At 40.4% G+C, this 24,861-nt stretch overlaps 1 protein-coding gene across 1 annotated transcript in view; it reads right to left on the bottom strand.

The window, feature by feature from the left end:
- Positions 1-104: 104 nt before the first annotated feature.
- Positions 105-24,861, bottom strand: part of fzd3b (frizzled class receptor 3b) — a 31,909-nt gene continuing 7,152 nt past the window's right edge. Inside the window, exons 2-10 of the mRNA XM_088992793.1 lie at positions 11,916-12,112; positions 11,538-11,840; positions 11,307-11,469; positions 9,144-9,443; positions 7,231-7,482; positions 4,549-4,697; positions 4,355-4,469; positions 2,597-2,751; positions 105-2,514 (exon numbers count right to left, since the gene is read on the bottom strand). Of these exons, the coding sequence (XP_088848919.1) occupies positions 2,328-2,514; positions 2,597-2,751; positions 4,355-4,469; positions 4,549-4,697; positions 7,231-7,482; positions 9,144-9,443; positions 11,307-11,469; positions 11,538-11,840; positions 11,916-12,112 (1,821 nt within the window). The 3' untranslated portion in view covers positions 105-2,327. The remainder of the gene's footprint in view (positions 2,515-2,596; positions 2,752-4,354; positions 4,470-4,548; positions 4,698-7,230; positions 7,483-9,143; positions 9,444-11,306; positions 11,470-11,537; positions 11,841-11,915; positions 12,113-24,861) is intronic.

Here is a 24,861-nt window from a genome sequence, read left to right as displayed (position 1 = left end):
TTTTTTTTTCCTAATCAAAAAGCTAAATTGTATATAATAATACACCAAACAGTAAATAAAATAGGACATAAATCACAGTAATTCAAAGTACAAGTGTGAAAGTATTAAAGTCCATAAAAAAGTTTATTAAACAGCATGTAAAAGTAGTTAAAGCAGTTACAAACCGCAAATAAATTAAAACACAAACAGAAGTGATTTTCATTTACAATGTCACGGGAAAGTTTCTAATCCAATGTGACATGAACATTTCATACAACCACATTTGTCCTTCATTATATGACATCTGGACATCCATGTTATGTTTTAGAAATTTTATTTTGAATGTCAGTAAAACTACTGATGCTCCACTATAGGTAAAAAACAAGACGAGTGAAAGTGTTTTCAGGCGGAAGGAAGGAAGGAAGGAAAGTTGGGTTACGTAAAGGACAACACATGATATTGATAGGAGCACACATGATTGATCACACAGGCGAGGTAGGTTCCCATGAACAAAGAGGCATATTTACATTGTGTGATAACACACGATCAAATAAAAGCAGCTTGCACAACTTAAATAATAAAGTAGTCGCAAAAGCTGTCAACGTGTTGCACCGTTTCGAGGGAAAAAACTTCTATTGAAAGGTGCATCTCAGTAAATGACAGACACGTTCATACATTGCCATTGATTGATTTCAAAAGTGACACCGTTAAATCTAGTTTCTATATTACAAATCATTTTTGGTTGGTTCTTATTTACATTATTTTCAAATTTAAATTTCACTTTCACAATACTCTTAATTTATTTAGATTGGGGTAATCTCTGATGATTTCCAGCGAAACGGTATTGACAGAAGATGATGTGAATTGTATTTTTTTTCTAAAGCCAAGAATAAAGTAATTTTTAAATTATATTCAGCTGCTTTCAAACCACTGCTGACAATCAGCCATATTACAAAGTTATGATATTTATATACTTTTATTTAAACAGAAAAATGAAGATATTTAAGACAATTTGGGTGCGCTATTTTGTCCTCCCCCCTAACGCAGTACAGTGATACCTCGGTTTACAAACCCCTTGCCTTATGAACTTTTTAGTTTACGAATGTTAAATTTCTGAAAATTTTACCTTTGCATACAAACTATTTTTCAGGATACACACGGAGCTGATGTGTTGTTCGCAAACGAGCCCGTTCTTCTAACAGAAAAATGGCAGCCAACTGTTTTTGTCCTCTAACCTCCGCCCCAGTCTTCGGTTAAAGCCACGTGATTGGTCAAGAACGCAGCAGTGAGGGGAGGTGGTTTAAACATTAAAGAGACAGGCAGACGACAGTGAGAGAGTTTCAACTTTGATAGTTCAAAGGCAGAGTGTAGACTGCAAGGTTAAAATATCCCATCAATCAGGCTTCACAAACAACCCGCACAAGCCATCTGTACACTTAATGCAAAAAGCTATCAACCCAGCTAAACAGAACACAATTGATGAGGAACTAGATAAAATGATCGCAGAGAAAGCACCTACAAGGGATCATTCCTCAAGATGGTAAAAGAAGAAGGTTACGTTCCTCAACAAGCGTTTAATGCTGCGGAAACCGGCGACTCCATTCCATCAACCCATCAACGACCATCACAAAGGTAAATAAAACGACTTTATTATATAGTACAGTTTATTTCTTTAATTATAATACCATAGCACATTTATTATACATAAAATAAGGTATATTTTGTGTAGTTTTAAGGCTTAGAACATTAGAAAGTAGAAAATTATGTTTAATGGGGACATGGGAACGGATTATTCTCATTTTAATGGTTTCCTATGGGAAAGGAATTTTTGGGATACACACTTTTTGACTTACACACTGTCTGGGAACCAATTAAGTTCATAAGACAAAGTATCACTGTATTGGCAAATGCTCATAATCAAGCCGATGCAAACTGAAATTCAAGTTCATGCAAAAAAAGTGATTCTTATTTTAGATTCACCTGTAATGTTTGCAAAACAGATGCTTTAGTGCAAAAAAAAATCATATTTTCTATACAACTCAACATTTTAAATCTTGTTTCTCATACTCACATCCACACACACACAGACATACCCAGACCCGCACGCACAAACAGTTCACAGTATAAAAATAGTTGACAAAGTAACACAAAGAGGTCCACATGTTCACATTAGGTCCTTGTACAAATGACGGTAAGTTTACCAACAACTCACTATAGTCCAGTCTGAAACGTTCTCATTTTTAATGTCATTAAGGAATTAGTATTTAGGATTGTTTACATTAAGAACGTATGTATGTGTGTGCGTAACACGCGTTCAATATGTCCTAGTGAAGACTACCTTGCAGTCGTTAGGCGCTGGTGCCGTCATTGTCGGCGACGCGACCCTCACTCGCCGTGGATCCGTGCGTGATGAGAGGCGGCGTGGCCTCGGTCACGTCCCTCTGGCTTCCGTGCGTTGACAACGGGTGGTCGAGGCGCGGCGTGCTGCCGTGGAAACTGCGCTGCTCCACTCCTCTGTAGACGACCGCGTCGCTTCTAATATGACAAAAGTAAAAATAAAGCGGTGACGACAAGGGATGCTTCCGACGTGGCGGCGGACGTTTTCCAGCGCGCGCACCTGTCATCGCGAGACCGCCGCAGGCTGCCGTGGTAGCTGATTTTGCTGTGGACGCTGCTGGGTTTGCTCCTGGTGGAGGCGGGCTGGTTTCCGATGGGCTCGTCCAGATCATCCAGGACAGCCAGGTGAGTAGAGGAGGCGTGAGTGGAAGTACCCTTCAGGAGGACAAAAATGTGAAAATACTCCCACCATTCAACATGTACTTCATCATAACCCACTGGGGGAATACAGTTAACTCATTCACTGCCATTCCCGAATAAAGTTGGGAATTGAAAAGCATGACTGCTTGTAAGAAGCTTCAGTTTTGCTTGAGTTTTTGCTCAAATGTTTACATCACACATTATTTTTGTTAATCATTTTAAATTTTAAGTCATTCGCTGCCATTCCCGAATTTATTCCGGAATTGCAGTGCAGATAAAAAAGATAAAAGTATTCCGATTCTGATAAAGCGCTGGTCAGACCTCTGGCAATGTTTTTCCCTTCCACGAGGGGACAGCATTTGCCTTTTGTCCATGTTAGCGCTTAGTTACATTCCAGCTGTTGTTAAAGAGCTTTATAAATCAATATGTATGTATTGTATAGTATTTTCATCCCCATTTCAAGCTCAGATAACTCCAGACCCATGCAAGTTAGGAATTAACTTTTTTTCTGATGAAAGAGAGATTAAGGTTTCTTAGGCTAAATTGAATGTTTATGTAGTCCTAAAATGTGGGTCCTGCAATTTGAGTGAAAATGACAAAAACCCTGGCACTGGAGTGGACACATTTTTGCACATAGTCTGGCAGTGAAAGAGTTAATGGGGACCAAATGACAGACTTTCAACAACTCAACTACAGTAAAGTCTCATTATATCGATATCAGATATATCGATAGTCCCGGTTATATCGATACTATTTCTATGCACGCACGGAGAAAATTACATGCAAACAGGGTCGGATATATCGATAGTCCCGGTTATATCGATATTTTTTCGGACTCCCTTGAATATCGATATAACGAGACTTTACTGTACTTAGTTAATCTCAGATTTTTATTTCCCCCTTTAAAGGACAACCGACGTCACTTTTTTGTTTCCTAACTGGCATCAGAAAAACTTTTTATAGCATCTAAAATACCCAAAACACGCAGTGTGATATTTTTAGTCAAATGCAAAACACCAATAAAATGACTTAGTGTCTAAAAAGTACTTCAATTTGAAACCGGAAGTGACCAGTTTCTGAAAGTCCCGCCCCCTTGTTCGTGGTGTCACGGCAAGACGTCTTGCCTTGCTCGACAATCAAAACAATGGCTTCAGATTCGGAGAATATGCTTTGTTGTTACTCATCCAGTTATGAATATGATTCAAATAGTACTGAAGAAGAAAGCATACCTGTTTACAATCAATTAAATAATTTATTCCGTGATTTTTTTTGAGGCATCAGGGGTGGGAAATGTCCTACATGACTTTTTCAGCCCAAAGTCCAGCAAAATGCATTGACTGCTACAATGTGTCTTTTTTTCGGTCAGGGGCGTTCCTTTAGTGACGTCACATACGGACTCGTCACCAACTCAAAAACAAGACTTCCTGAATATTCAGCGTGAGTCTTAAAACATAAAATGTAGCTATATGCGGTGGAATCTTTGTAAAATACGCCCCATAGAAGTCATTTGAAGCCATTTTACAAATTATGGACACAACTTGTCCGGAGACGTCGGTTGTCCTTTAAGTATTGGAGTTTGGTATGAGTGCCTAATATCTTAAACCCTGGAGTTATTGACCTGAGTGGACGTTCCCCTGGACTTCCTGATGATTGGGGTGTTGGGTTCACGCAGCAGCGACTGGGCCAAGTCGGGCTGCTCTTGTAGGACCTGACGAGATTCATTCACGCCGCTGCTGCATGAGGACATTTTGAACGGTCGTCAAAAGGCGCGTTTCGATTGTATAAACGGTGCCGTTTAAAACGGAGGCTTACTCTTTGCGCCGTCGTCCGTGTAGGAAGCTGGCCCACTCGAAGCAGGTCTTTTTGCTGGCAACCCAGAAAGCTGAGGGGATCCCCACCACCAACATCATCAAGTATTTCACCAGGAACAAGGCCATGGATGGTTGGCTGGTTTGCTCCACCTGAGGGGAAACACACACAAAACACAAAACGAGGCCTGTTAGACCGTTTAGACGTGTCCAAAGTCCGGGCCGGGGGACAAATGCGGCCCCTGGTCAATTTTCATCCGGCCCGCAGCCTACGTGATAAAAATCAATAACTTCTGGCCAGCATGTCGAATTAATACTGTACATTGGGCAGTAGTGTTGTTACCTGTGTGTGTTAAGTGCTGCCATCTAGTGACTCAATGAGGAACAGCAAATTAGTAGATGAGTAATTAACAAAATGAGCCCTCTATTTTTTTAAATGGCGACAATCAACAAAAAGGAGGAAAGTTGACTCAATGTCAATTCAATTTTGATTTACATGTTTCAAATGAACCAAAACACATGCTTCCGATAGCTGAAAATTAACTCATTCACTGCCAGACGATGTCCAAAAGCGGCTCCACTCCAGTGCCAGGGTTTTTGTCATTTTCACTCAAATTGCAGAACCCACAGAATATGGAGTTTTAGGACTATATAAACATTTGATTCTACATCAGAAACCTTAGTCTCTCTTCTTTCATCAGGAAAAAAAAGTTAATTCCTAAATTATATCCGTAGGTCTGAAGTGATCGGGGCTTGAAATGGGGGCGGCTGTCCAAAATCCAATGCAATAGTACATACATATTGGTTCATATAGTGCTTTAACAACAGCTGAAGCTGTAAGAAAGCGCTAACATGGACAAACGGCAACGACAAACTCATATCTGGTAACTTGTGGGCGGAAATGAGGGGGGGGGGGGGGTTGGCAGGGATGCTTTTGCCATGATTTACAAGGTGGAGGGTGGACCCCAAAAACTGCAGGCAGGAGCGAGGAGCAGGGTGTATTTGACAAATTGTATGACATAAAGTCAGCAGGAACAAAAAGGCACAAAGTAACAAACAAAACCATGACAAGACAAAACAAACCTGACAGGGTGGAACAAACAATGACCCGACACTGAATGGTCATGCCGGGAGTCCTTTTAACTGCCGCTGATTACAACAACCAACCCCCAAACCAAAAAGTTACAGCTTTAAAGGACAACCGACACCTCCGGACAAGTTGTGTCCATAATTTGTGAAATCACTTCAAATGACTTCTACTGAGCGCATTTTACAAAGATTCCACCGCATATAGCTATATTTCACGTTTTAAGGCTCGCGCTAAACATTCATGAAGTCTTGTTTTCGAGTTGATGACGATGCCTGATGTGACGTCACGTCAGGACCGCCTCTGAGCGAGAAAGTGACACACAATGCATTTTGGGTACTTTCTTTGTTCTGTAAACTTTGTGTTGATCCGTGTTGATGGCAAAATTAGAAGGAAAACACAACGTGATGGTGAACTGTGCGTTGCACCAAGACTACTATTTGATACTAGTTGACACAAATTCCCAGCAGACAAATCAGCCCATTACCAACGGAGCTTGGGTGCCATCTTGTGCATTTTCTGGGCACTGACAGACGCCTCAAAATGAGACGGAAGGACTTCTTTAATCGATTGCAAACATTTATGCTTTCCTCTTCAGAACTATTTGAATCATATTCATAACTGGATGAGTAACAAGAAATCATCTCTGAATCTGGACTCTGTGAAGCCATGTTTTTTTGAGTCCTGGCGCGACGTCACGAACAAGGCGGCGGGACCTTCTGAAACTCGCCATTTCCGAGGTCATTTTGTTGCAGTTTTAGCACACTTTAAGTCATTTTTATTGGTGTCTTGACTCGTGTCTCAGCCTGCGTGTTTTGGGTATTTTTGATGCTATAAAACGTTTTTCTGATGTCAGTTAGGAAACAAAAAAAAAATGGTGTCGGTTGTCCTTTAAGTCTGCACCATGAAAATAATTTTTGTTTTGAAAGCTAGAGAGTGAAAAAAAACAGCACTCATCATAACAACACAAAAGACCAAAGGTGTCAAAGTAAAGGCCCGCGGGCCAAATCTGGCCCACCACATCATTTTTTTTCGGCCCGCGAAAGCAAATCAAACTTGTTAAATTCCATGATGATTGCTCAAATCTGAGCCAAAATGTCATATTTTTGGATGTCAACCACAATAAAAGTCATTATTCTTGACTTCAGATTTGAAAACGAGTTATTCATTAATTTTCTGTGTGCTCTATATATAATATTTGAAGGGATTTAAACATTGTAATGGGTTCCCCAAATTCATAACGGCCCTCGAGAGGAAACCATAACTACAATGTGGCCCGCGGCAAAAAATGACTGACACCCCTGAAAAAGACCTTTTAAAGTTGGGGAAACAGAGCATGACTGAGCAAGCCCAAAGCAAAGATGGCGACTGTGAGTGAGAGTAGAGGAGGAAGAAGCAAAAGTGTGAGAACCGGAGGAAACACTGAAAGACAAGAGTCCAAGAAAACAACAACGGATACACTGCTTCATTTGTAGACTTTGGTTTGCAGCGCGTTAGCCGGGCTAATGATGCATACTGTCCACTTCTCAAATAGCGGAACACACGCACGCATGCACGCACACGTGCGCACGCCCACCCACGCACAAAAGGGACACTCACTTTGTATGGGCAGGGGATGTGATAGCGGCGACAGTTTTCCTCCATCCAGGTGGTCTCCCAAACGCCGCGGTAGGTGTGCTCGTACACGTAGCAGCCGATGACGGTCAGCAAAGGGACGAGGTAGAGCACGGAGAAAACGCCCATTCGGATCATGAACTTGACAAGTTTTGTTTGGTTTTCTTTCTCCAGGGGGATCTCCATGCGCACGCGGTTCAGAGCCACGATGCCCACTAAGAGGAGAGAAACGCCGACCTAGAAAGGGAAACGGGGTGAGCCTCAAAGATAAATGACAAGCTGCGCTCTGCTAGCAGTCGAGAAAATACAGTGATACCTTGGCTTACGAACTTAATTGGTTCCCAGACAGATTGTGTGAGGCGAGCTGTGTGTATCCCAAAAATTCCTTTCCCATAGGAAACCATTAAAATGAGAATAATCCGTTCCCAGGTCCGCATAAAACCAAATTTTGTACTTTATAATTTTCTAAGCCTTAAAACTACACAAAATATACCTTATTTTATGTATAATAAATGTGCTATGGTATTATAATTAAAGAAATAAACTGTACTATATAAAGTAAACAGTAAAGTCTCGTTATATCGATGGGAGTCCGAAAAAATATCGATATAACCGTTTATATTTATAACCGGGACTATCGATATATCCTTCGATGTGTATCGTCGTTGATGGCTTGACGGAATGGAGTGGCCGGTTTCATCAGCATTAAACACTTGATGAGGAAACGTAACCTTCTTCTTTCACCAACTTGAGGAATGATCCCTTGATCTAGTGCCTCATCAATTGTGTTCTGTTTAGTTGGGTTGATAGCTTTTTGCATGAAGTGTACAGATGGCTTGTGTGGGTTGTTTGTGGAGCCTGATTGATGGGATATTTTAACCTTGCAGTCGACACTTTTGCCTTGAAATCTCAAAGTTAAAACGAGTCAAAATCTCACTGTTTTCTATCCATTTTGTCACTCTCTCTGTCGTCTGCCTGTCTCTTTAATGTTTAAACCACTTTCCCTCACTGCTGCGTACTTGACCAATCACGTGGCTTTAACCGAAGACTGGGGGCGGGGAATAGAGGGAAAAAAAAGTCGGCAGCCATTTTCTTTTTGGAGAACGGCTTCACTCGCTCTCTCTTTCTGTAAACCCCACCCCCTTCACTGCTGCGTTCTTGACCAATCACGTGGCTTTAAGCGAAGACTGGGGGCGGGGAATAGAGGATAAAAACAGCTCGGCTGCCATTTTGTTGTTAGAAGAACGGGCTCGTTCGCAAATGACACATCACTCATTGAGGCAGCTCCGTGTACAAAAAAAAGTTCGTATGCCAAGGTAAAATTTTCATAAATGTAACGTTTGTAAACAGAAAAGTTCGCAAGCCAAGGGGTTCGTAGACCGAGGTATCACTGTCCACTTATTCTGTATTTTTATACTTTGCACTATGTACCATCCTTTCTATGAAACATTTGTATTGTTGTACATTTCAGTCTTCTGATATTTTCTTTGGTACATTCAATACTCTATTTTACCACAAGCCTGTAGAGGGGTCTTTTTCGGTCCCATAACAACAAATGTATCGTTGAAGACGATCGACGTGTGCACTCATAGAAAGGGTGTGTGGAAAGGTAGGCCGGCTCGGGCGCTGTTCGGTCGTGTGCTTTGGTGTTCTTCCGCCGAAAATTACTCCGCCAGCCGTGGTGGGGGTGTGTATCGCGAAAAGTAGTGCTTAATCAAAGGTAAAATTTTCATTTCACATTTAACCTTCGTAAACCGAAAACTTCGTAAATCAAGGGTTTCGTAAACCAAGGTATGACTGTAAATAGAAGTGACGGGTCAGAAAGTTCATTTGCCGCGTTATGATATTGTTCGCTTGATCGTTTCATCCTCCCACACGTTCACTCGTCACCGACTCACCGCCACGTTGAGGCAAAGCGGCGCCAGAACAAACCACCGAAGCGCGTCAACGTCATAAAGCCCGACGAAACACACTCCGCTGACGCCGTCGCCTTCGATTTTGTTTAGGGCCAAAAGGGCGACGGTGAGGGCCCCCGGAAGCCCCCAAGCCACTGCGTGGAAAAGGAGAGCTTTCTTTTCGATGGCTTCGCTGCCCCATTTAGGCACGGCTGCCAGGAACCACGTGATTGTGAGGATCACCCACCACATGCTGCCGGCCATGGTGAAGAAGTAGAGGATCATGAAAAACAAGGTGCACGCCTGAAGAAGAAAAAAAGTGTGTTGATCAATCAATCAATCAATCAATCAATCAATCAATCAATCAATCAATCAATCTTTTTTTATGCAAAGCAAGGGTGTCAAACTCATTTTTTTGTCGCAGGTCACATTGTAGTTACGGTTTCATCTCGGGGGAGGGGGGGGTCTGTTATGAATTTGGAGAAGCCATTAGAATGTTTCATCTCCTCCACAAATGACATCTTTTTTTGGATGTTTATGAGCTTTAAGGACCTGTGGAAACCCTGGATCAGGGTTTGGGCGATTGCACTCTCCTATTTGTGTATTATTTGTGGCCCTTCTATGGTACTTTTCCAGGAGTCAGATTAAATATTAAGGGTTTTTATTGATTGTAGAAGCTTCCCTTGAGAATTAAGGACAATTGATCACCTAATTGTAATTGATTTTATACACTTTATGGACCTGTGATAACACTGGATTGGGGTTTGGGCGATCGCACTGGTTGACGTACTTTTTAGGTGTTGGATTAATTTTCAAGGGGTTTTATTGATTTTAGAATCTTTCCCCGATGAATTAAGAACACCATTTTACCACTTTTTTATGGATTTTTTGTGAGGTTTAAGGACCTGTGGAAACCCTGCATTGAGATTTGGGTGATTGCATATTTTCTCTTGCTTTTTATTTGTGGACATTTTATGGACTTTCCATCATGGACCTTTTAAAGACTTTTGGGGCGTGTGTCAGATTATTTTTTTTAAGGATTTTTATTGATTTAGCAGCTTTCCCTGAAAATTAATTAGAATTAAGAAGTAATTTGACAACTTTTTTTATGGATCTTTATGAGCTTTAAGGACCTGTATCTGGGTTTGGGCGATTGCACTCTTCCATTTGCTTTATGATTAGTGGACCCTTTCAGCACTTTTTAAAGCTAATTTTCCCATTTTTTAGGTGGCTGATTAAATTTTAATGGTTTTTATTGATTTTAGAACATTTCCCAGAAAATTAAGGAGAATTAATAACATAATTTTAGTTTTTTTTTCATGAATTTTTATGAACTTTAAGGACCTGTGGGAACCCGGGATTGGGTATTGCACACTTCAGTTTGCTTTTTATTTGTGGACCTTTTAAGCACTTCTCATGGCTAATTTTGCCATTTGTTTAGGTGTCGGATTGATTTTTAAGGGTTTTAATTGAATTTAGAACATTTCTTGATTAATTAAGGACAATTTAGAACGTTATTTTACTCATTTTTTATGGATTTTTAAGAACCTGTCTGAATTTTGTATTGGGGTTCGGGAAATTGCATATTTTCTCTTGCTTTTTTAATTGTGGACCTTATAAAGACTTTCGGGGGATAATTGTACCATTTTTTAAGGTGTCAGGTTAATTTTTAAAGATTATCATTGATTTTAGAAGCTTTCCCTGAAAATTAATGAGATTGAAGAACATAATTTTACAACTTCTTTTTAATGGATTTTTATGAACTTTAAGGACCTGTGGGAAGCCTTGAATGGGGTTGGGGGATTGCACTTTCATGTTTTTTTTATTTCTGGACCTTTTATGGACATTTCAGGGCTAATTTTGACATTTAGACATTTCATGTGTTCGATTGATTTTTAAAGATTTGTAATAATGTTTAAGCTTTCCCTGAAAATTAGAGAATTCAGAACATAATTATACAATTTTGTTACTCGTTCTTTTCACAGTTGCCAGCCCCACACTAGTTTACTTTCTATGGTGTAATTTGGAACGGGAATATTTTGGACTTAAAGTTGTAGCAAAGTTATTATGATGTAAAACTATATTTCACAGATGAATGTCTTCCATCACCACTAGCACAAAAAAAACCTTGATTGGCCCGCAACCACTCTGAAACAACACGCTCACCTTATTATGCGAGCCCTGCGTGACAGTCGAAGTTTTAAACGGCACGTGGTTGACCGTGTTGCACGCTACAGTATCCTCCAACAAGAAGCCCAGGAAGAACACCAGCGACACCATGACATAACACACAGCGTAGAAGATGATGGGTCGCTCCGGGTATCGAAACCTATTGAGGAAAAGACCAGTTCAAAAGAGACGTCGCATATCGAGGAAGGTACAAGTAGTCTCACCCACCTGGTGACGTCAATGAGGAAGGTAAGGAAGGTAAACAAGGTTGCAGACAGACAGACAATAGAGGTGACCCCGATGAAGTATCGCGTGAAGGTCACTTCCTGTTGGCTGAAGTACATGGAAGGACAGGGAGCAGAGCAATCTTTCCTGCCCATGAATGAGTAACCCAACTCTGGTTCGATTTTTAGCTCCCTGGGGCACCAGAAGCCGTAGTCTCTCTGGACGATCAGGGATGATTGGTCAGTGGGCTCGGAGCCTTTCCACAGATCCTCTTGGCGAGGGTACGGCTCGTCGCAGTCAGGAAACCTGCAGGTGGGCAGAGCCATCACGTTGACGTTGTTTTTATGACGAGGTTGTAAAAGTTATCTTTGTCTTCATAACCTGCTGCACTCCATGCCATCTGGCCAGGTGAGTCCAAATATTTCCATCAGTCTATGACAGTCTTCCTTGGCCCGCTGGCAGAGGGCTCGGCACGGCAGGGACACCTGCCCGTATACGACGCAGACCGGGGCGTAAAGGGAGCACAGGAACATCCTGAGGTCAGGGCTGCATACCAGGTTTACGACGGGATGGAAGGGCTGGGATGCACACAGACAGTTTAGAGCACAGGTGTCAATGTCAAGGGCCAGGGGCCAAATCTGGCCCGCCATATCATTATATTCGGCCCGCGAAAGTAAATCAAACTTGTGAAATTCCAAGCCTTTAATAGTCCCACAATGGGTACATTTGCAATTTACAGCAGCAAAATTGAAAAAAAAAGGGGGGGGGGGTTAAATATCTAAAATAAAGTATTGTATGTACAAAAGAAAATATCAGAAGACTGAAATGTACGACACAAATGTTTCATAAAATGGCGCCACATAGTGCAAAGTACAAAAATACAGAAGAAGTGTACAGTGATACCTTGGTTTACGAACCCCTTGGCTTATGAACTTTTTGGTTTACGAAGGTTACATTTATTAACATTTTACCTTGGCATACGAACGTTACCTTAGCATACAAACTTTGTTCGTACACGGAGCTGCCTCAATGGGTGATGGGTCGTTCGCGAACTATCCCGTTCTAACAACAAAATGGCAGCAGACTGTTTTTGTCCTCTATTCCCGGCCCCCAGTCTTCAGTTAAAGCCACGTGATTGGTCATGATTGGGGGGTGGGGGGTAAACATGAAAGAGACAGGCAGACGACAGTGAGAAAGTTTCAACTTTGATCGTTCAAAGGCAGAGTTGTAGACTGCAAGGTTAAAATATCCCATCAATCAGGCTCCACAAATAACCCGCACAAGCCATCTGTACACTTGATGCAAAAAGCTATCAACCCAGCAAAACAGAACACAATTGATGAGGAACTACATAAAATTATCACAGAGAAAGCACCGACAAGGGATCATTCCTCAAGATGGTGAAAGAAGAAGGGTACGTTCCTCATCAAGTGTTTAATGCTGATGAAACCGGCCACTCCATTCCATCAAGCCATCAACGACAACACTAACATTACGACTGTAATTATACAGTACAGTTTATTTCTTTAATTATAATACCATAGTACATTAATTAGACATAAAATAAGGTATATTTTCTGTAGTTTTAAGGCTTAATTAGAAAGTAGAAAATTATGTTTTATAGGGACCTGGGAATGGATTAGTCTCATTTTAATGGTTTCTTATGGGAAATAATTTTTTGGGATACACACTGTCTGGGAACAAATTCAGTTCGTAAGGTATCACTGTATATATCATATACGTAACTGTGGAGGGCATGACACATTTTAATAGCTTCCCCAAATTCACAACAGCCCCCCGAGAGAAAACTGAAACTACAATGTCACCCACGGCAAAAAAATGAGTTGATTTAAAGCTCACATTTGCACCTGTCTGTCTGATGACACGTGAAAGAGTAAGTTAGGAGCAGAGCGTGCATTGTGCTGAGCCATAAACACGAGTACTGTATTTTCCGGTGAATAAGGTGCACCCAAAAGCCTTGATTTTCTTCAAAAGATGACCCTGCACCTTATACGCAGGTGCGCCTTATAGGTGAAGTAATATTAAGCCGCATCACGTCTCGCAACTACCGTCAGCCACAGCTTCATTTTCCCCCTGTAGAAGAAGTCGTGCATAACCCCAGCCTCTCCTGTAGCGCCTTATAAAGTGGTGTACCTTGTATTAGGAAAACTGATAGATTCATATATTATATTTAGAATGTAAATAGTTTTTATATTTACTTTTTTCATTGATTGAAGGTGTGCCTCATATATCGAAAAAGTTTGAAAATACACCTTTCATTGAGGGTGCTCACACCGGAACTTTTGCATAATAATGGATAAATACAAATCTGGACCATTAATACTTACAAAGATATGAATGACAGGCAAAATCTGACTGTTTTGCAATAAGATACTTCAGTGGAGAATATTTGGGTCTGACAGTGATTACCGAGCATGAGCGCTTTCCCTGAATTTCAGTCTTGTTTCTTCGTCAACCACGTGTGCCTAATAACCTCTTAAATTTGTATATATGAGATTTAAAAGAATAATACCAAATATAAATACCAATACTAATAATAATACCAATCATAATATTAAATAATACCACACGTTCACATTTGCTGCGCACCGAGGGCAAAAAGGCGGCGCGGAATTGCTCATGTGTGCAACATAGAAAGGGTGTCGCGCAAATACCAGTGCTATTGTTACAGCTCTGATGAAGCAATTGGTCAGATTTCTTTGTGAAAGGCTCAAAAATATATTAATGCAGATGCATTTCAGTGCACGGTAGATTTGAAAATTACATATAAATATTAAATGTTCCACACATGTGAGCCGATGTAAAAATGGCAGAATAGGAATAAGAACACCTTTATCTGTCCCATAACGGAGAAATTTGCAATCTACAACAGCAAAAATGAGCAGAGCGGTGGTGGGCGTGTTAGTAAAAGACAAAAAAAAAAATGAAAGTCTTGCATGTACAAAGTCAAGTGTACACAGTATAGATTGCAGTTTAAAATATACAATTAGATAGAAACATATATGCAATTGAGGATGTAATGAGTGGATTTCTGTGATATCAAGTCCACATTTGGGGAGATTTAATTTTGTTTTGGCCATTTGGGGGGGGAGGTGAGGTTTTGTACATGAAACCACAAAATATTAAAACAAAACAAAATGTCCGCCTGGACGCAAGACTGCTCTGCGTGCATGTGCGCGTGTGTATGCACTATATTTCATCAAAACAGTGCACATTGATTGACTGACGATAAAAGCGAGTGCGCACGCTTACAGTGTACATGTGCGCTCGTGCAAAGAGCCATTCATTCATCTGCGATGGTGTATGTCTTTTGTGTGTGTTTGTTTGCACACTGGGGCTTTGTGTGTATGTTTTGATCGTTCTCAATTGCCGTGTTCCACATCTCCACATGCTCCACCAGCAAATGGGTGCAGCGGTGCGTGATCGGCGTGACATAGTTTTGGACTGCCGCGCACGATTAACTGAGTGTTCATATTCACATACAGTGATACATCGGCTTACGAACGCTTTAGCTAATGGACTTTTCGCCTTACAAACATTCAATTTGCGAGAATATAATCTTGGCATACAAACTAGTTTTCAGCAAACATACGGAGCACCACAATGACTGGCGGACTAGTTTTCGGTGGAGGAACACCAAACCACATGGCCGAACAGCGCCGCGGTGGTTGCCGGACTACTTTTCCACACACCCTTTCTCTTAGTGCATATGTGGTTTGGTATCAAGGATACATTTGCTGTTATTTGATTGGATTGGATATGCCTTTAAAAGACCCCACCCAAAGGGTGAAGAGGACACAAAACGAAATTCCGGTCGAGCAGAAGAAGATCATCGAGAAACACGAACGAGGTGTGCGTTTTAGCATCCCAGTACCAGTATGCTAAGTCGAGCATTGCTACGTGTGGCTCAGGGTGTTTTCTGTTTTGTCTAAGCAACAGTCTTTGGCAATAGAAGAGGTTGAAAAACTTCTGTTGATTTGCATTAACGAAAAGCAGCTATTAGGGGACAACGTGAGTGAGGGTATTATCGCAGAGAAAGCACGGCGACTTCACTCGGATATCATCAAGAGGCAACTACATCAACGACCATCCCAAAGGTAAATTAAACGACTTTACTATACAGGACAATTTATTACTTTAATTACAATAAAATAGTACATTTATTATACATAAAATACAGTATATTTTGTGTAGTTTTAAGGCTCATTTAGTTGATAATTATGTTTTATGGGGACCTGGAAACAGTTATTTTCCGTTGGGAAAATAATGTGTGGAAGACACACTTTTCGCCTTACACACACTTTCTGGGAACCAATTAAGTTTGTAAGCTGAGGTATCACTGTATTCGCAATTCCTTAGAATGTCTCCTAATGATTATTGCAATACACAGAAGCGTAATGGGGACGAGGTATGAGACAAACAAAGTTGACGGAATAATATACAGATTGTTGACATTTTGAATTCAACTTGAGGTGATATGGCAACAACTCACCGCTACGTCGGATGCAAACAATTTTCCCTGAAAAGTGTCTTTGCGTCTCTTACGCGTACGCCCCTTTGGAGCCTCAGGCGACACTTTACGGTTCGGACATCAGTGCGTCTCACTGGCCGAAGGGAGAAGACTTTTGTTTGCCTTTCGTCGGACTAACTCAAGCGGTGACAATTTTGGTGTGTCCTCGTTCTTTCAGTTGCAATCGAAACACGCATGTTTGTATCATATCTCTCGGGACGGAATTTCGATCTGTGCGATTAGGCTCGCCTCCAAGTGCGCAAGCCTCGCGTGCGAGACGGAGGTCAACGCTTGATGCACACAATGAGGTCGATTATCGAAGGTCGCGGCGCTATGAGGTCTGCTTGACTCAAAAGGAATTGTCAGACCTTTTGATGTCATTTGCTACTGGGAGAAAACAGAAAGTGAAAACGCATAAATCCCTTAAACATAGCCTGAGGGAGAGGAAATACCGAGCGAGGATGAAAAGATGAGGAAGGGGGATAGCGAGACAAGGATGGCATAAATCTATGGTGGGAAGCCTCTTTTGATCAAGGCTTCTAACCTGCGTATTTCTCTTTCTGACCTCCTGCCTCAAAGTGCAATAACATGACTGAGATTAAACCGCAACTCGAACCTCCATTTCGGCATCTCCACCTCCACTAAACATGTCAACAGTTTTGAATCTATTTCATTGCCTTAGACGAGAGCAAGGTGAACGTTGACCGCATTTGCATATTTATACAATTCCAGGTGATCGGCTGTTCAACAGAACTTTTTGTCACACTCTACTGGGGAATGAGTATTTTACCAGTTAGCCACGTCTCTCTTAAAGGACAAATGACGTCTCCGGACAAGTTGTGTCCATAATTTGTAAAATGGCTTCAAATGACTTCTACTGAGCGTATTTTACAAAGATTCCACCGCATATAGTTATATTTTACCTTTTAAGACTCGCACTGAATATTCCGGAAGTCTTGTTTTTGAGTTGGTGACGAGTCCATACGTGACGTCACTGAAGGAACGCCCCTTACCGAAAAAAGGACACATTTTAGCAGTCCTTCCATCACGTCAATGCATTTTGCTCTGCTTGTTTGGTCTGAAAATGTTGTGTTGCACCAAAAAGAGCCAAAAGAGGGCGACCAAGCTCCATATAAGGAATTTATCAGCCTGTGGAAACGGGCTGATTAATTCCTCACAGGAGGTTGGTCGCCATTTTCTGCCTCTTTTTTGGTGATACATTTCCCCCAAACAATGTTGCCTCAAAATGGCACGGACTAAATTCTTTAATCGATTGCAAACATGTATGCTTTCCTCTTCAGAACTATTTGAATCATATTCAAAACTGGATGTGTAACAAGAAAGCATATTCTCCGAATCTGAAGCCATTGTTTTGATTCTCCAGCAATGCAAGACGTCTTGGCGCGACGTCACAAACTTTCTGAAAATGACCAATTCGCAGCTCAATTTTTTTGCGGATTTTGGACACTTTAAGTCATTTTTATTGGTGTTTTGCATTTTAATAAAAATATCATACTGCGTGTTTTGCGTATTTTAGATGCTATAAAACGTTTTTCTGATGTCAGGAAACAAAAATGTGATGTCGGTTGTCCTTTAAAGGTACAGTAGTAGTAAAACAATGAGCTATATGTCACAACCAATCAACACAATTAAAGTAATATAGAGTGTGTGTGTGTGTGTGTGTGTGTGTGCTCAGTGTGGGGGTAGGGGAGGGGCATGTGTGAGCGTTTAGAAAAAGAAGGCGGTTGTTTTTTTTGACACTGAGCAAAATGAGAAAAAAAGCCCCTGACTGCTTCGAGCGCTGTTCAATGGAAGGATTAAGTTTCTTTTTCTTTACTGCTGCTCTGCACAATATTCACTGAGGGTACCCCACAAGAGGGAGGGGGGAGGTGGGCTGCAAGTGGGACCCTAAATAAAAATGAAAAGAAAGAAAGCCAGAGAATGACATGGGAGCATGATTAAAAGTCGAATAGCGAAATCCAAGGGTACGAGATTCCAGTTAAGTGAGTGGATGTGTAATAAAATAAACAGCTAACAAAAAAAGTAAAACACAACAAAAAACAAACTCCTCCACTCAGACTAATGAATAACATGTAGCAAGATGCAATTCAAACATGATAGCAAAAAAATGTTGGAAAATACCGTATTTTCCATTGTATAAGGCGCACCCAAAAGCCTCTATTTTCTTCAAAACATGACCCTGCACCCTATACGGAGGTGCGCTTCATATGTGAAGTAATATTGAGGTCTCGCAACTACTGTCAGCAGCCACCGACTACATTTCATAACCCCACCCTCTACTGTAGCACTTTATAATGTGGTGTGCCTTATATTTGGAAACTTTTATATATTTATGTCCAGTGATACCTTGGTTTACAAACTTAATTGGTTCCCAGACAAAGTGTGTAAGCCGATGTGTGAATCCCCAAAATTAATTTCCCATAGGAAACCATTAAAATGAGAATAATCCGTTCCCAGGTTCACAGAAAACATACTTTCCTACGTTCTAATTTTCTAAGCCTTAAAACTACACAAAATATACCTTATTTTATGTATGATAAATGTGCTATGGCATTATAATTAAATGAATAAACTACAGTATAATAGAGTTGTTTTATTTACCTTTGTGATGGTCGTTGATGGCTTGATGGAATTGAGTGGTTTCATCAGCATTAAACACTTGATGAGGAATGTAGCCTTCTTCTTTCACCATCTTGAGGAATGATCCCTTGGAGGTGCTTTCTCTGCGATAATTTTACCTTGTTCCTCATCAATTGTGTTCTGTCTAGCTGGGTTTATAGCTTTTTGCATTAAATGTACAGATAGCTTTTGTGGGTTATTTGTGGAGCCTGATTTATGGGATATTTTAACGTTGCAGTCTACACTCTGCCTTTGAACTACCAAAGTTGAAACGAGTCCAAATTTCACCGTTTTCTATCCATTTTCTCATTCTCTCTCTGTCGTTTGCCTGTCTCTTTAATGTTCGACCCCCCCCCCCCACCCTCCTCACTGCTGCATTCTTGACCAATCACGTGGCTTTAACCGAAGACGAGAACCAAAGACAAAAACAGTCGGCTGCCATTTTGTTGTTAGGAGAACTACCTTGTTCGCGAACGACACATCACTCATTGTGGTGCTCCGTGTGTATCCCAAAAAATAATTCGTATGCCAAGGTAAAATTTGTATACATTTAACGTTCGTAAACCGAAAAGTTCGTAAGCCAAGGTATCACTGTATACGTATTGTATTTTGTACAGCTGCCCGCATTTCCAGACCTTTAAAGTCTTTAAAAAACATTTAAATACTTGTTTTATTTAAACAGGCGTTTGATTAACTGTTATGTTCTATGCTTGCATAATTTTCCACTTGCACTTTTTTGTGTATTGTTTTTATTATTATTATTATTTTTATTATTATTTTAAATTTTGTGAAGCACTGTGGTTTTTGTGTGAAAAGTGCTATATAAATAAAGCTTACTTACTTACCCATATAACTTGGGTGTTAACTCATTTTTTTCAGATGAAACAAGAGATTAAGGTTTCTTACGCTGCATTGAATGTCTATGTTGTTGATTTTTTTTTAGCATCGTCTGGCAGTAAATGAGTTAATTTTAAGAGCTTCACATGAGCTATACCAAGGTTGCTTGAAACAGCTTTCATCTTAAAAGCAACAGCATTGACAGACATTAAAACGAAACTGAAATAGTTCTCACTTAGTCCAGCCACGCTGTGCCCATCACTAAACGAATCTGAACCGTAAGCCCTTAAAGCCACATACACAAATGACTAAACGCAAAGTATTTGTCTCAGACACCAAGAGACATTTAGGAGGAAAATGTGAGCTTTTACTGCTGGAGCTCAGCAGAGACCATCTGCACATCAACCTCAAGCCCCCGACCCATTCTCTCCCACTTTGATAAGTCAGGGACTCCCACTGCGAGTGGGGAAAATAATCTCCAAGAGAATGCCCTGCGCTCTAAATTCTGTCAGAACACAACTCAATTTGAATCGCTGCGCCGTTTGGGAGATATAAAATATATTCCTGTTCACCTCACTTGCACCCAACATTGAATATATTTTGCCTCCCATCCTCACACGACAATCTTGCACATCGTCCCTTAACTCATCCACTGCCATTCACAAATTTCTTCGAGAATTGAAAATATGACAGAGCCCCATTCACGAATTGGTTCGGGTTTTGGTTTTTCACGCTTGGGTGCTGATAAAGCGCTTGCCATGGCCTCTGGCAATGTTTTTTTTCTTTTCCACAAGGGGCAGCATTTCCCCTTTTTTCATGTTAACGCTTTGTTCCAGCTTCAGCTGTTCTTAAATCGCTATATAAATCAATATCTATTGTATTGTATTTTGTACAGCTGCCCTCATTTCAAGCTCAGATAACTACAGACCCATAAAACTTAGGAATTAACTCTTTTTTTCTGATGAATGAAGAGAGTCTTAAGCTGCATTGAAAGTTAATGTAGTCCTAAAATTAAATATTCTGTGGGTTCTGCAATTTGAGTGAAGATGACAAAAACCCTGGCACTGGAGTGGAGACATTTTTGCACATCATCTGGCAGTGAATTGGTTAATTTTCATCTATCATAAGTATGTGCTTTGGTTGATTTGAAACATGTATATCAAAATTGAATTGACATTAAAAGGCACCTTTCCTCCTTTTATTGATTGTCACCATTTTAAAATTAGAGTCTGCCAGTGAATGAGTTGATATTATTCCAATTTAACGTGTGTTACAATCGCCACTGACTCTCCCCTCAAGCACCCGCAGCAATATTTTCAATTTGTTGTGTTGCTCACATGGTGAACGTGTGGAAGCAAGAACCTCACAAGAGCCTCCAAATCACTACGGGTTGGCCTCCTCTTGTCTTCAAAAACTGGCCATAGACGGACGCCGTGTGTGAACAGACAAACTGAGGCCACCGTGATGCTCTCTGCACTAATCAGTGAAAAGGAAGCGAGGAAAGAAGCAACCTCCTCTCACACTCTGCGCTTTTCAGTCATTTGTTCCCTTATCCATGTCCATCCAGCCTTCAGTCAGGAGGACCGGACAAAGCCAATAATGGCATTCCCGCTCACGTTCATTTCCCCTCCTCCTCTTCCTCACTCTCTTACGGACTCATCTTTTTCTTCCTTTATTCATTTAGTCTTTTTGCTTTCCTCCTATTAACTCCCTCAATTATTCTGAATATGCCTTCACATCATCTCTTTTTTGTCGCCCACGGACATCAGCATTCATTAATTTTGCCTGTCTTTGATTGATGGATTAAGAATGACTTTAATGACAATATACTTTCATGTTCAATAATTATGCATGATGGCAAATGTCTCTTTATGGGGCAAGCTACAGTGCAAGTCTTTAGTACCCAACTCTAAGTCGTCTGTGTAAGCTCTCAGTCGTACAGGAGGTGAGAAGGTTTCTTCAGCCGTCATCTGTACAAATTTGAAATTTCAAATTTGTACAGATGACGGCTGATACCCAACTCTAACATTGTGCCTGTCGCATTTTCACTGTTTATAAGTATGATCGCGTTAACCACCACCATGGCAGAGCGCCGATGCGTATGTGGAACTGTTCTGACTTGGAATTGAAGCGGATTTATGTGCGGCACGAGATGTGAATGTGCAAACATGCACATTCCACCATGACGTCTTGGATCCACTGGTGAAAAGGAGGCTTTCATCCTCTCACCTTTCATCTAGAACTGCTTCACGTAATAGTGTTGTTTTGTACTCAAACATCAGAGTATATGGGGAAAGTTGTTAAGATTGCACAACTGTCCATGTTTTTATGTTGCTGTTTATTATGTATTTTGCTTTGTGTTGACTACTATGTGAAGCACTTTGTTAGAGCTGTAGCTGTTGTGAAAGTGCTATATGAATTAGGATGTATTGTATTGTACTTTACCTTCTTTGTCTGTCTCTGTCTACATACACATACATGAGTGTGATTTACTTCCAGGTTGAGTGAACACTGGCATGAATGGATACCGCTGCTCACCCGCAGACTCTGTTACATGACTGTAAAGTGTCCCTTGAGAGTTTTGAAAGGCGCTTAGAAATAAAATGTATCATTATTATGATTATTGTTATTATTATTAGCAGCATCAGTGTCAGGAAGGGCATCCGACGTAAAAGCTTGGCCAAAACAAACATGCGAATCAAACCTCTGAAAATGGAGGACAATGATGAATAAAATGTTTAGTTTTAATTTCAACCCTCACCAATCACCTAAAATGAAATACGTGAAATTATGACACGAGTTGGACTATATACCTGTCTTTCACTGAAGCATGCACTCATTATCCCTCTCCCATCCCCTTTCGCGCATGTTCACTGTCTTCCATTCCTGCCCTTCCTCGCCTGCCTATTTAACTGCCATGGCAACAGGTGATGTGGCGGCTCCAGCAGGCCCATGTCTTTTGGAGGATAACAGGGTAAAGCGTCCGATAATATATAGCGCCCATTGGGGTGCAGTGAGATTGTAAAAGAAGCCCCAGAAAGAGGGGATAGGTGGGGGAGGGAGGGTCAACTGGAATGATAGCACTGTGGATGTAGCGGAGCAGTGATGCTGGAAATGGAAAATCTGATGGCACGAACGCAAGCTTCCTTAGCGATCCCATCTGCATTTTGTTTTTGTGAGAGGGAGGCAAATGTGTCGTGTGGTGAATAATGAACAGTAAATGCAGCAGTTTTGCAGCATTGCGACCGAGAGTATGTTTTTTCTTGACATTTAGTTTATGTTTTGATTTCATAGTGGCACATTGAAGCATATAGTTCATCTTCTTCTTTTCGGCTTTTCCCTTCTCGGGGTCGCCACAGCGAATTAGTGTCCCCCATCTTATTTCATTATTGTTTAATAGTGGATTGTAATATACGCTACAATTAATGCAGGCTTCTTTTTTTCTCTTTTCTAAATAGTGTCTTCTTCTTCTTTTCCCTTGCCTTCTGGAATTATTTGGAACATGTGAATCTATGTCCATAACTATTTTGGGGGTGATATAGCCTTAAAATAAAATCTTTTTTTTTCACATGAATCCACTTTTAATTAATTGTAATAAAAAAATGATATATTCCCCCTTCCTAAACTCATTCACTGCCATTCCTAAATTTATTAGGGAATTGAAAATATGATGTGGAGCGACATTCCCAAATTTGTTCAGGTTTTGGTTTTTCTTGCCGAAAAAGCGCTGGTCAGACTTCTGGCAATGTTTTTCCCACCCATGAGGGGGCAACATTTGCGTTTTGTACAGCCACCTCCATTGAAGACCAGATAACTCCAGACACATATAATTTAGGAAGTAACTCTTTTTTTTTCAGATAAATGAAGAGAGTCTGAGGTTTCTTACGCTGCATTGAATGTTTATGTCGTCATAGTAACTCAATATTCTGTGAGTCCTGGAATTTGAGTGAAAATGACAAAAAAACTAATTCCGCACGTCTTGCAGTGAATGAGTTAATTGTTCCTTCCTTGATACGAAACATTTTTTCCTTCAATTTATTGAGAAATAAATATCTTGATTATTTTTACATGTGAATGAAATGTTTATTTAAAAAAAAAATATATATATATATATATATATATATAATAATATATATATATATATATATATATATATATATATACAGTAAAGTCTCGTTATATCGATATCGGATATATCGATAGTCCCGGTTATATCGATACTATTTCTATGCACGCACGGAGAAAATTACATGCAAACGGGGTCGGATATATCGATAGTCCCGGTTATATCGATATTTTTTCGGACTCCCTTGAATATCGATATAACGAGACTTTACTATATATATATATATATATATATATATATATATATATATATATATATATATATATATATATATACGTATATATACACCTGCAAGGGTTAAACGTTGCTTCACACACACGCGCAATTATTTCCCAATCCGGGTCATGGGTTCAGATTAAGTCCATAAAACATGGGTAAGCTTTATTTATGTGTTGAACCAAAGCTGAACACTGCAGGACTTCACGCACAGAGTTTACAACAGCATGGAATCAATTTGGTTTTGAACCATATTGGTGGTAATTTTTTTGTAATGTAATTTTATTTTAAATGCTTTCACTTAACAGTTAAAGACAGTAACCATGGTTTTTATTATCATTTTTTTAGGAGTTTCAATTAAATCATTCACTGCCAGACATGTGCGAAAATATGTCCACTCCAGTGTCAGGGTTTTTGTAATTTTCACTCAAATTCCAGGACTCACAGAATATTGAGTTTTAGGACCACCTAAACATTCAATGCCGTGTAAGAAACCTTAGACTCTCTACTTTCATCAGAAAAAAAAGAGTTAATTCAATTAAAACAATCACAAATAGAATGCAATAAATAAAATACAATTATAAATAGAAACAAGAGAGAGAGCTACACAGAAAATGCAATTTTAAATAGGTGGGTTTGGAGATGCGACTTGAAGGTGGGAAGAGAATCGATGTTACGAATGTTGGGAGGAAGTGTGTTCCAAAGTTTGGGGGCAGAGCAGCTGAAGGCTCTGTCACCCATCGTGCTGAGATGGCAGGGGGGCACACAGAGGCGGAGGGAGGAGGATCTGAGGGAACGAGAGGGAATAGAAATTTGAAGAAGGTCAGATAGCGCTTCAAAAACAGCTGAAGCTGGAACAAAGCACTAACATGAAAAAAAGGGAAATTCTGCCTCCTCGTGGAAGCGAAATAACATTTCCAGAGGTCTGGCCAGCGCTTTATCGGCATTCAAGCAAGAAAAAACAAAATCCGAACGTC

This window comes from Hippocampus bargibanti, linkage group LG03 (genome assembly GCF_051943395.1).
Source record: "Hippocampus bargibanti isolate YZ-2025 linkage group LG03, ASM5194339v1, whole genome shotgun sequence".
NCBI lineage: Eukaryota > Metazoa > Chordata > Actinopteri > Syngnathiformes > Syngnathidae > Hippocampus > Hippocampus bargibanti.
The sequence above is the reverse complement of the archived record's forward strand: the minus strand, read 5'-3'. Positions and strand labels throughout refer to the sequence as shown.